At 41.3% G+C, this 12,387-nt stretch overlaps 1 protein-coding gene across 1 annotated transcript in view; it reads right to left on the reverse strand.

The window, feature by feature from the left end:
* Window positions 1-12,387, reverse strand: part of IFT172 (intraflagellar transport 172) — a 43,338-nt gene that overhangs the window by 6,359 nt on the left and 24,592 nt on the right. The window contains exons 25-35 of the mRNA XM_036750610.1: window positions 11,940-12,084; window positions 11,049-11,138; window positions 10,302-10,399; window positions 8,051-8,186; window positions 7,849-7,965; window positions 7,467-7,609; window positions 5,411-5,504; window positions 5,242-5,306; window positions 4,844-5,024; window positions 4,488-4,597; window positions 4,163-4,304 (exon numbers count right to left, since the gene is read on the reverse strand). Of these exons, the coding sequence (XP_036606505.1) occupies window positions 4,163-4,304; window positions 4,488-4,597; window positions 4,844-5,024; window positions 5,242-5,306; window positions 5,411-5,504; window positions 7,467-7,609; window positions 7,849-7,965; window positions 8,051-8,186; window positions 10,302-10,399; window positions 11,049-11,138; window positions 11,940-12,084 (1,321 nt within the window). The remainder of the gene's footprint in view (window positions 1-4,162; window positions 4,305-4,487; window positions 4,598-4,843; window positions 5,025-5,241; window positions 5,307-5,410; window positions 5,505-7,466; window positions 7,610-7,848; window positions 7,966-8,050; window positions 8,187-10,301; window positions 10,400-11,048; window positions 11,139-11,939; window positions 12,085-12,387) is intronic.

Raw genomic sequence — 12,387 nt, forward strand, 5'->3', positions numbered from 1 at the left:
CAGACTGCAGGAGTTTATTTAGTAGGCAATGGGTTTTTTGAAGTAGAGGGATGAATGATGTCAGAAGGGTGCATTTGGTAAAGCAATGCATCTGGAGGAACAAAATTTTGGTCAAGAATCTCATTCACTGAAAATAATAATTAAAAAAAAGGTGGAAAGAAGGGAGCTTATTAGTACCAGATCTAAAAATATACTACAAAGCAGTAATCATCAGAACTACTTGGTAATCATTAAACATAGAGAGGTTGCTCAATGGAACATAGGAAGTACTTTATAGAAGCAAATAAACATAGAGGCATAATGCTGAATAAACCCCCAAACACCAACCATTGGGGTAAAAACTTACTACTCAAAAACTGCTGAGATAACTGGAAAACAGCCTGACAGATATAGATTTAGACAAAAGGTTCTTAACCAGACTGTAGACAGATTTGGGGGTGGGGGCCTATGAACTTGAATGGGAAAAAATTACATCTTATTTTCACTAACCTCTCAATTTTAGAATTTCAGTTATGGAGAAGGGAAGGGAATCAGCCCTTTAATAGTGTCTCTGAGCAAGGACTGGGCCCAGGGCTTTTTACAAATATTTGATCCTCATAACAGCCCTGTAAGGTTGAATACTGTTGTCCCCATTTTACAGCTGAGGAATCTGAGACATAGATTGGTCACACAGCTACTAAGTATCTGAAGACAGACTGAATTCAGGTTTTCCTGACTCTAGGCCCAACACTCTGTGCACTATGGCACCACCTAGCTGCTTCTATGTTTACAAACATTATTCTGAGAAGGGGTACATAGGCTTTACCTGATTGCCAAAGGGGTCCATTACACACACAAAAAGTTAAGCCTTAGACCAGTACTTCACCCCATGTATCTAGAGAAATTTCAAATACATACATGATTTCAATATAGAAGGTCACATCATAAATTAGAGGAGGCAAGGAAGAAAATACCTAGGTCAACTATGGACAGGGGAAGAGTTCATCACCAAATGGCAGAGAGTAGATCAGAGAAGACAAAACGGCCAATTTTGATTACCTAAAACTCAAAAGCTTTTGCCCAAACTAAACCAATGCACTTAAAATTTGAAGGGAAACAGTTAGCTGGCGAAAAAAAATCTTAGTATCAAGTTTTTCTGTTAAAGGCCTCAGATCTAAGATATATATATATACATATATATATATATGTATATGAACAGATTCAAATATATATGAAATAAGGCCTCAGATCTAAGATATATATACATATATATATATATGTACATATATATATATATGAAGAAGAGATTCAAATATATAAGAACAAGAGCTGTTTCCCTAATATGTTCAAAGGATATGAACAGGCAGTTATGAAAGAAAGAAATCCAAGCTATTAAAAACCATCTAGTAATGTTCCAACTTAATAATAAAGAAATGTAAGTTAAAGCAGTTCTGAGATTCTCACAGTCACCAAACTGATAAAGTTGACAAGAACAGAAAAATGACCATTTTTGGAGGGTTTGCATGAAAACAGGCATGCTGTTGATGGAGCTCGTGAATTGGTCTAACTATTTTGGAGACAATTTGGAACTATGCCCAAAAAGCTATTAAACTATGCATACTCTTTGATCCACTGATATCAGTACTAGGCTTATACCCCCCAAAAGACATACATATACAAAAATATTTATAGCAGCTCTTTTTTACAGTGGCAAAGAACTGGAAATTAAGAGAGTTCTCATCAACTGGGGAATGGATGAACAAGTTATGGTCTATGAATATAACGTATTGACTTAAGAAATGACAAACAAGCTAATTTCAGAGAAATTTGCTAACACTTGTATGAAATAATGCAAAGTGAGATAAGCAGAACCAAGAGAATAACAACACTGTGAAAACAGATAATTTTGAAAGACTTAAGAATCAATGTAATGACCAACCACCTTGTACTTGATATGTGTTAAGGATAATTTTTTTAAAAGGAAAATTATTTTACAATGGTATGAATGATGGATCAGATTGAGGAAGGATAGGTTAGAAGCAGAAAGATTGCTTAGGAGTGAATCTCAGTAATCTAAGTGACACAATGACGGCAGGAACCAGGATAGTTGCAATGGTAGTGTAGAAAGAATGCCAGAAAAAAAAAACTGACAGAACTTGGCAACTGAAGAGTTGAAGGGAATGGGAAGAGTCAAAGATGACTGAACTTAAGAGCTTGAGTAAGAAAAGGGCAACTAAGTCCTATTATCAGGGCAAGGAGCAGATGTGGAGAGGAAGAAGATTAGTTTTGGGCAGATAAGATTGAGTTTCTAGCAGGAGCCTCTGGCAGAGCTAGCAAGAAGGAGCTCTGAGGAGAGCTTGAGAGATGAACTACAGAACTGGGTATCATCTGCATAGAGGCCAAGGGAAAACACGACAAATGGGAGAGTATAAAGTAGAAAAGAAGAGGGCCTGGGACAGGCACACATTAGTCCTCTCAGGTCTATCACTCATCTCTCATCTACCTTGTTTTCATACCTACAACAAAATCCCTCTCTTGCCTGCCAATCCCAATCTGTTGCTTCCATTTTTCAAAGTTTAAGGCAATATTCTTCCATGCTCTAAGTTAAACCTACATACAAGTGGACAAGAATACTTTCCCAGTGTGGCAAAAATATCTCTCTTGTGTATCTTCTATTTGCCAGTGTAGGAATGAAGGTTACCAGAGCTGACCTGAGGGAAAACTAGTAAGGTGGGTAACGTTTGTGCTTTAGCTTAGTCTTTCTAGCTTCTCTTTTAGTCATTCTTTTCCCTCTCAGTGATATACCCCCCTCACTCCTTCAGGTTCTCAGTGTCTTGCCGATTCTTTGTATCACTGCTCCTCCCCTCATCTTATCAAATAAGAAATTATTTTGTAGCAATTTTACAATTGTTGATGGATTTCTTGTTGGACTTGCCTCCATACAACGTCATTTTTAACATTTTATTTTTAACTGTAGCATGAATGGCTTTACCCCAGCTGAGGACACTTAAGGCAAGCAGAGTAGTATAGTGGGAAGAACAGGGGATTAGGAATCAAAGGACTTGTGTTCAAATCAAGGCTCTGCCATTAAAACTATCTATATAACCTTGGGCAAGTCACCTAACCTTTCTGGGCCTCAGTTTCTTTATCTGTAAAATGACTGAGTTAGACCAGCTTATGACTAGAGTTCTTTCCAAATCTCAGTGTATATGGTACTATGATGCTAAGAATTTCAGGCATGGGCAAGCAGGCGGGGGAAGTCTTTTGGAAGGCAGGAGCACAGAACCTCAGAATCGGAAAAGACCTCAGAAGTCACCTAGTCCAATGTCCTCAGTAACATGACACAAAGAAGGCAGGAACCAGGGTGGTGGCAATGGTAATGTAGAAAGTAGGTAATGGATACCAGAAATAGAACAGACAACATTGGGCAATTGAGGAGTTGAAGGGAATGGGAAGAATCAAAGATGGTTCTGAAATTAAGAGCCTGAGTAACTGAAAGAATAATCGAGGGTGAGAAGCATATTTGGAGAGGAAAAGAAAGAGGAATAGATATTTCACACATAAGGAAATTAAGGCCCAAAGTGGTAAAATGTCATTGGTTAGAGAGCAAGGATTCAAACCCAGATCCTTCAGTTCCCAGTCCAGTGTCCTTTCTATTATACTTCCTGTTGCTTTTGAAACCGCATCAGAGCCACATGTACAGGCCCAGATTTACTCCTTTTGTAGTGAGTGCTTGGCAAGAAAAAGAAGTCAGGAAAGAGGGTTTGCTGTCCTTCCAGATGACCCCCTGATCCTCTAAGAAGAAAAGAGCCAGGAACCACCTGAAAATCTATTCCCAGAAGCTGTCTAGGAATAGTCTGTGTTCTGCCATCACCAGATCCTTCTCATAATTAGGTCTCTAATCCTTGTTTAAAGGGTTTGAATGAAGAGGAGTGCTCCCACAGTGCATAGTGTGTATTACATAAGTTAGCACTCAATTATATATCCTGCTTGCCTCCAAATGATCTGTGGATTCCTTCAAAGTAAAGACCATGTTTTCTATTTTCTGAGTCCTTTCCAGTGTGGGCCACAGTAAATATCTTCTGGAGAGCAGAACAGGGGGAGAAATGAGGCCTCCATGGAAATATCCTGGGGTAGCTGAAGGAAGAATGGGCAGGGAAGGGAGGGTCCTGGAGTCCCTTACCTTCATCCAGCACTTCTCTACAAGGTTACTGGCTCCACTGGCACTTCCAGAGTCACGGACTTTAAGATAACAGTCAACGGCTCGGCTGTACTCACCAGTCTGCTCCCACTGCCGTGCCTGCTCCACTAATCCCTCCATACCCCTACAGAAGGGAAATAAGAGACCATGGTTAAAGAAAGCACATGAATGAAAGGGGTAGGAGTGACAGAGAATGTGGGGATAAGGTAGCTGAATATTTAAAACCCATGCTTGCCATAGCTTCTTGCACCTCTATGTTCCTCCCCACCCTGGCCTTCCATTTTCTGGTTTCCTTAATGGTGTATACCTGGCACCCTTCTTGGTAGCTTCCCTCTCATACTCCTCCTGCAGCGCTTCCAGCTGTCCAGGCACATAATCCTTACAGATTCGAAGAGCATCACTCCAGAGCCCAGCCTCCTGTTAACAGTGTGTTTGTGGGGGTTTCACGAAATTTTAGAGGATAGGAAGCCAGTTGCAACTGCCTCTCATCCCAACCCTCAAAGCTCCTTCCTACCAGCCCACCTGATTCATAGTCCCGAGTCTCTTCGTCTCTCTCCTTTCATTTCTCCTGTTCTCCAGGCTTTCTTCGAAGTCACATTGACAACTCTGACTATCTAGGGCCTTCTCCCTCCACCCTCTCTGGTTTTCACTCAAGTTCTGTACCTTGTAGTAGTTGAGGGCCAGTCCAGGTCTCTGGGCCCGAAGCAGCAGCCCTTCAGCTTTCTGAAAATCTTTTTCTTCTAATGCTCCCCGGGCCTGACCTACTAACACCTCAGAGACACTGTCAGGGTCATGAGCCTCAGCTACCCGTTGAGCTGCCTCCCAGTCCTGGTTGTGGACAAACCTGCTCATAAAAATCAGTATTATGAGTCTTAAAAAGGAGAAAAAAGTACAGGGTAGCATCATTTGAAAAAAGGAGATATGCAGAAAGAGGTTATATCCTGTGTGAAGGGCATTGAATTTAATGATATTAGGTATGAATGATGATTATGGTGAAGGAAAAGATCTTGAGGGTGATTTCTGGTGGGAAATATAAAGAAGTCCCCATGGGAGTTACTTACATGAGGACGGCCTCTTTGGGCTTCCCTGCTCGGATAAACTCTGCTTCTGCTTCTTCAAACTTACCCTGTTCAGGGAGAATAGAGGCCACACCAGTAAGAGGGGTCACAGATTTCCATTGACATTAACTTAAGGATGAAGAAAGAAGACTCTGGGACTAGGGGACCATACCTCATCTTCCAGGTACATGGCATATCTTAGGTGGATCTCGGGGGTTTTGTGCTTGAGGGCAAGTCGGGCAAGTTCAAAAGCAAAATCAAAGGAGCTGGAACAAAGATGAAGATAAAGTTTTTCTACTTCAATATTTGTAAAAGAAAAACAAAAATTGAAAAATAATGGTGAGTGAGATAAATTAAAAAGTAAAGATTGAGAAAAGCATAAACATCTGGGAAAGGCACAAGAAAAAGGAGAAGTAAGTTCTTTGGCATTTTTTGACTCTCCAGAGAGCCCTTTGCTCTCCAGGAGGAGACAGAGGTGCATAGGCATTACTACAAGATAAGGTGTGCTGGGCCTGAAGGCCTGGAATGGAGAGGAAAAACAGAAAAAGTGGATAAGACAGCATATATGAGAAAGGCCAGTTAGGAGAGAGGTCATCACACATGATTTCTTTTTTTTCCCTTTTTTTCCCTCCAAAATGCATTTGATTCTCATAGCATTAGTTTATATAATAAATGGGGCTGCCTTATGTTTTCACTGGGATGATCTCAGTAAACTAATGCACTCTCACCCTATTATCACCTACCTTAAATCAAGTGACCTAGAAATGAATCAAATAGCCTGGCATTCTGACAGCTTCAGTTTATATTAGTGCTATTCTCACTTGAAGAAAATCTCACTTTAGATCCAATGGAGACAAATTTTATCATCCCACAAGGCTTAATATGAATCTGACCTTGAAGGATGATTCTCATTATTAAACAGCTTCCTTCATTCACTCCTCACCCTACAAAAAAAGGATGTACACTTCAATTGTGCCAGAATTATTAATGCTATCCCATGTCAGTGTCAAATTTAGCTCTATGACAGACACAGAGAGGTACCTGGAGAGATAGAAACATATAACTGCATCTACGCTGAAACTTTTTCCCTTCCCTTAGAGGCAAAGTTCATTTAGGAAGGAAAATGGAAACAAAGCAGGGGTAGTTTTACCGTGCTGTAAAAGTACAGGGTCCTGTGGTTTGGAGGAGACACCATGGAAACATTAACCAATTTCCCTGGCCAATCCTGAGATACTCCTTCTATTTGTACTTTTTTTACAAATTTGTACCATTACACAAGTGGGGTCCCCTCCTCCTTCTTCAGCTACCTGTCCATGAAGGTTTTCCCTGTTCTTTCTGGGGAGTTGCTCCTTGTCCCTCACCTCAGCCCAACCCTGCCTGGTACAAATATATGGCTCTGTAAGAACATGTCTTTCATAATGTACAGGGAAAGATCACTAAAAGAAAGCCAAATCCTGGGTAACCGTAAACCAAAAATGATCCTGGAAAACAGAAAATGAAATATATACCTCCCTCCTCTCAGCAGAGATGAATGACATACTACTTGGGCAGAACGTTGTATTTGTTGTCATATAAGGTCCCCATATCAGATGTTTTTGTATAACTGTTGTTCTTTGTTACAGGGGAGGATTCAGTTTCAGGGGGGTGGGGACAATAGTTTATTTTCAGAAGTACTATGATGTAAAAATAAGATGTATAAAATAACCCTTGTTTTTAAGACTCGAGAATAAACCTTTCCCCATCCCTAGGCCATCCCTAGGCCAACAGTAGGTTGCAGAAAGTTGACTTGGCTTTGACTTGAACCCCACAAACTGAGAAGGGAAAATACTCATTTCTTCCTGCTCCTCTTCAAGAATTCACTCCAAAGACCTCTTCTATATTCATTTCTTCAATTCTAACTTCCAAACTTTTTTTTTCAGGTTCATGGGCAGTTTTTGTTTTATCTATTATTATTATCGTTAACAATTGATGATAATAGCTAACATTTATTTATAGAGTACTTAAAGGTTTACAAAGTGTTTTATAAATTATCTCGTTTTACCCTCACAACTACCCTGGGAAGGAAGGTACTATTATTAACTCCATTTTACAGGTGAGGAAACTTTTACAGCTGGTGGTATCGTAAGGAAATTGTGTCATACCCTTAAGGCAGGAATGGGAAGGGGATACTCCCATGTTATGTGAGAACACTTCCAATGAGAGATGGGAGAAAAGGGTTAGGGTCTCACCAGTTGTCAGCAGCATGGTCAATGGCAGCTTCCAGGAGTCCTAGTTTGTTGAGTAGCCGAACAGCAGCCTCTCCCCCAAGACCTTTTGCCCACAGATAGGCCACATGTTTGTGGGCATTAGCACCTCCATGTGCTTTTGCCACCTGAAAGGAAGAGCTACCCAGTGATCCTCCAATCTAAAGGCATGTGGTTGCTCTTTAATATCTTGTCCTCACCCCATGTACCAGCGGCATTCCTTCCCCACCCCATCCTCTGATTCCTAATCTCAGATCTGCTTCTAATTTAGAATACAGATCCTTAGACAAGAATCAGAAGAAACTAAGCTATTTATGAAGCTGACAATTACTGGATGGTGAGAAGGAGAAACAAATCTGCTCCTTACCCGGTAGGCTTCCTCCCAAAGCCCACTAGAACGGTACATATTCACAGTTGCCTTCCACTCCTGGGCTTCCAAGTAGTGATATTCAGCCTCCTGTAGTCGGCCCTCAGCCTCCAGCTCCTGAGGAACGATAAGCCAGTGTAGAGAGAAAGGGAGATAGATACAGGTTAAGGGAAAGATGGATCAGGATGGGGAAATGTCTCACCTTGCCCAGATGCAGATGGGTGTCACTCAACAGGTCTGGATGGTGCTTCCCTACAAGGCGGATCATGTCATCATATAATTTGTGCTTTTTGAACATAGTAATGGCAAGATCTGGCTCCTCCACTGTCACATATAACCTAGGGGTAGTGAAAACATTCTTTACCCCAGATACTTTCCCTTAGAACCATCCCCAAGAGATGAGCAACAGTAATACAGCACTTTTACTTAGCATTTTCTGGTTTACAAAATATATTCTTTATCAACAATGAGGTAAATATTCCCACTTTATAGGTAAGGGAGAAAAGCAGAGACAGCAGACATAAGAAGCAAAGGGTAAAATTAGTCTAAAGAAAGCTTGACAAACTAATTAAGTAAAGTCATTCCAAAGACACTCAAGGATGAAAATAGAAAGAGGACAGAAACAGGAAAAAAATAAAAAAGATCTGCAAAAAAAATTACAATTGTTCTCTCCATCAAGGATAGTGGAACCCCATACTTGGACCCAAACCTCCCTGAGGTGTTGACACAGGAAGTGCAAACAGTGCAGAAGATAGGAATAGCAACTGAATTGGATCAAATATAAAAAGATCTAATATATAAATATACATGGATTTGTGCTGGAAATGATAAAATTGTAAGGGCAGTAAGGGGCAAATTTACAAGGTAACTAAAGGAGGAGAAGATATCAAAGGTGTGGAAGAAATCTAGGCCCTTAACTGATACCAAAAAAAAAGGGGAAATGATCAATGGCTACCATGCCTGATCTTCCATCTAAGAACATCCTCAATAAGGGTATTAGTAGGGAACAAGCAGGCTCTGGTGAATATTTAACAATGGAGCCTATATCTGACCTCTCAACTGAAAAAAGTATTAACTCAGAAGAACCAAACACTTTAAAGGCTCTTTTACAACAAGGTATCTCCCACCCACCTATCAAGATGGTTCCCTGGAAGATGTAACAATAAAATAACCATGTTAATGACCCTCTGATAAAAAATGTCAGGTGAAGCACTGAAGGAGATGCATGCTCTGTGATGGAGGAGGGTCTAGTATATGGTCCAAGTGGAGGAGGGAGTCCCATTGGATGGTGAGGTCCTGGGATGATATTGTGTTGATTGCATAAAGCCTTAAGATGATCCGGAGCCTCCAGGAATAGATATGTAACCACTCAGAGGAGTTTGCCCTGTCCATCCATATAGAAAGACCAAATGGATGAAGAATAAAAATGCTATTAGGCTTATCCCACAGTGTTTATCTGGGAGAGGCAGTCCAGATGGACAAAGAGCTGGGCCCAGAGTTGAAGAGGAGGAGGAGAGTAGGCTAGATTGCCATGGAGACATTGCAAAGCACCTTTACTGACCTCAAGCTTCCTATAACAGTAAAGGCCCATCTTTTCAACACAAACATTTTGCTTGTATTTCTACATGTAAGCAAGACCCGGAATACCACTGCCTCTAAAGATGGGTATCACACAGAGGGCAACAGAAAGGTATGTGATAGGTGTGAACAGGCTGCAACACATAACCAGTGAGGAACTTTGCAGAATAGAAGTAAAGGATGTCATCAAAAAAATGTATGCCAGAAAGAGATGATGAAGTGGGTCATATGGCAGGAGTGAGAGCTGATAAATGAATAGCTTGAGCAGCCTCATGATGTGGGGAGAGGGCAAGGAAGGCCTCTAGCATGTTGGGCATACAAACTTTTGGGAGGAGATGGATGAGTCATGTGGTATGGTTAGGCATGGATGGACAGGTGGTGGTCTGGACTGTGAGAGAGGACTCTGGAATCACTGAGATCATGGATCTATTCAAGGATTTGAGTGGAGAAGGGACCTGAGGCACAGTGAGGCAAAGCTGACTTGCCTACCATTACAGGGCTATTAAATGTCGGAGTCAAGAATCAAACCTAGCTAGGTCTTTGACTATATCCCGTTGCCTCTCCTGAGATGGGACACTAGACTTCTTCTACCCTGATACCTCTTTCCTTTCTTTTCCCTGGACAGATGGGAAGCTGGACTCAGAGGTAGGAGACCTGGGGTCACATACCTCCTCAGACACTTCTATGCTGAATGACCATGGGGAAGTCACTTAACTTCTTGCTTCAGTTGTCTCTTCTCTAATATGAGGAAATGATATCTGTACTACCTGTCCCAGAGGAATGCTGTGAGGAGAGTGTTTGAAAAACCTAAAAAACTACATAAATGTGACATTATTATAATCATTTCCTATTCTTGTCTTTCTTTCCCCCCTTACCTCTCCGCCTCTCGGTACTTCCCCTGCTTCTCCATCTCCTGAGCTTGGGTAATGTACAGCACAGACACATCCTCCGGCCTCATGCATTTCATTGCCAACTGTCCAGAGACACAGAGCCATGAGTAGTCTCTTAGGTCAAAAGGAGCCATCTGGCTGGCGTGCTCCCTCTTGCTACTTGGGGACAAAGGAGATTACAGGGTATATGGAAGAGATGATAAGCCAGGCCTGGCTTCTGTGAATCCTCAATTCACAGAACAGGGACAATAGCCCTTCCCTAAAACCAGTAATAGATTTGCTGAAATCCTAACGCTACTGTCATATTCCAAGATTATTTCAAGGAAGCCTAACCTTTGCCTCTGGACTACAAAGACCAGAAACTCTTCAAGAGTGAAGAAATAGAATAGGAATTTCCTTTTTCTTCTGCAGGGTGGTTCAGAGATTCCCTGCATCATTAGGGAGTATGTTCATTCCCTACACCTTTGAGATTGGAGCAAAAGTCACCAATTGGAACTTGGGATTTCAGGAGGGGGAAGCCAACCCCCACAACTCCCATGGCTTTTGTCTCCATCTTTTTCCTTCAATGTAATAAGGACAGGAACCAAAATTGGTTTCTTTACTCAATCCTCTCCCTGCTAGAGACTAGATGTTAACTTGACCTAATAAACAGAGTTCTCTCAAAATGATAAGGGGCATTGTTAGGTGCCGAGAGCAACAAGACCACAATGGCAGTCCACCCCTATTCCCCACCTTGTGTGCTTGCTCCCAGCGTCCAGCCTGGGTATACATGTCAATGGCATCCTTTGTCCGATCGCCTTTGGTGTACAGTTCCTCTGCAATCTGAAAAGGAAAAGAGAGGAAAACATAAATGGTCAGGGCAAAGATTTGGAAATAGCTGATGGGGCTTAGGGTGGGAAACTGAAGAGAGACAGATATTTTCTCGATACTTTTAGTGGTGGTAGAAAGACAAGAAGGAGGTTACAATTTTATATACATGTAGCACAGAAGAGCACTAAACAACATGTAGAGGAGTACAAGGGGAATTCCCCTCATATTTCTATGGTATAGAGCAATACACTGACATTTGCAGGGGAAGGCAGCTAAGGTTTCACTTCACATTTCTTGAGGGAATGAAAATTCAACTTAAATAAAAAGAAAGTATGGAAAGAACACTGGACTTGGGAGTCAGAAAACCTGTGCTTGGATCCTGATTCTACCACTTATAAGACCTTGGGCAATTAACTTAACTTCTCTAGGCCTGCTTTCTCATCTGTAAAATGGGGATAATAATATCTCACTGGGCTATGTAAGGATCAAATGAGAACACATAAAGCACATTATAAGGAATCATAAAGTGCTACGTAAATGTCTGGTATCATTATGATGATGAGTATGGGTTCGTCACTGATCCACTGCTCCTCTAAGGCTAATAATAATCGTTCTTTTCTACAAAGCTCTCAGGTCATGGTGTGGCGGAGTTTTTGTTTTTTTCTGAGAGGAGGTTTCTGAGCTAGTCCTCCAAATCAGCACTACAAGCTGAGTAAGGAGGGAGTGGCACCTCTGCCTCTCAGAAGTTCTGTACTTGTGAGAGGTTCTAGATTGTGTTGCTGGCCTTGTAATGGCAGGTGTCTGATTCCTTACCTCGTACTCCTGGAGGGATGCATAGTGTTGGGCCACACGAGGATAGTACTTGGATGCAGTAGCTCGGTCCTGCAGATCTAAGATATAAATTGCCTTCTTCCACTGACGGGCACCAAGAGCAGCCTCAATTGCCTTGATGGAGCACCTAACATTTAGGAGAGAAGAGATGAGGCAAAGAAAACACGTTTAGATATGAAGACAGACATAGGAGAGATAGTCAAGGGCTTTTTATTATCTAAACTGCCACTATGTGTGGAAAGAGGCTATCAATAGATTGTTCTGTGACTTCTCAGACCAAAACACCTTTCTTGGCTACACTTTTCTTTAAGTCTAGTTTCCTTCATTAAAAATGTAAGCTGCTTGAGAGTAAAGATTTTACTTTTGTGTTTGTATTACCGGAATTTAATATTTCTATAAACAGGTATATAATAATAAGTACTTAAAAATG

This window comes from Trichosurus vulpecula, chromosome 3, assembly GCF_011100635.1.
Source record: "Trichosurus vulpecula isolate mTriVul1 chromosome 3, mTriVul1.pri, whole genome shotgun sequence".
Taxonomy (NCBI): Eukaryota; Metazoa; Chordata; class Mammalia; order Diprotodontia; family Phalangeridae; genus Trichosurus; species Trichosurus vulpecula.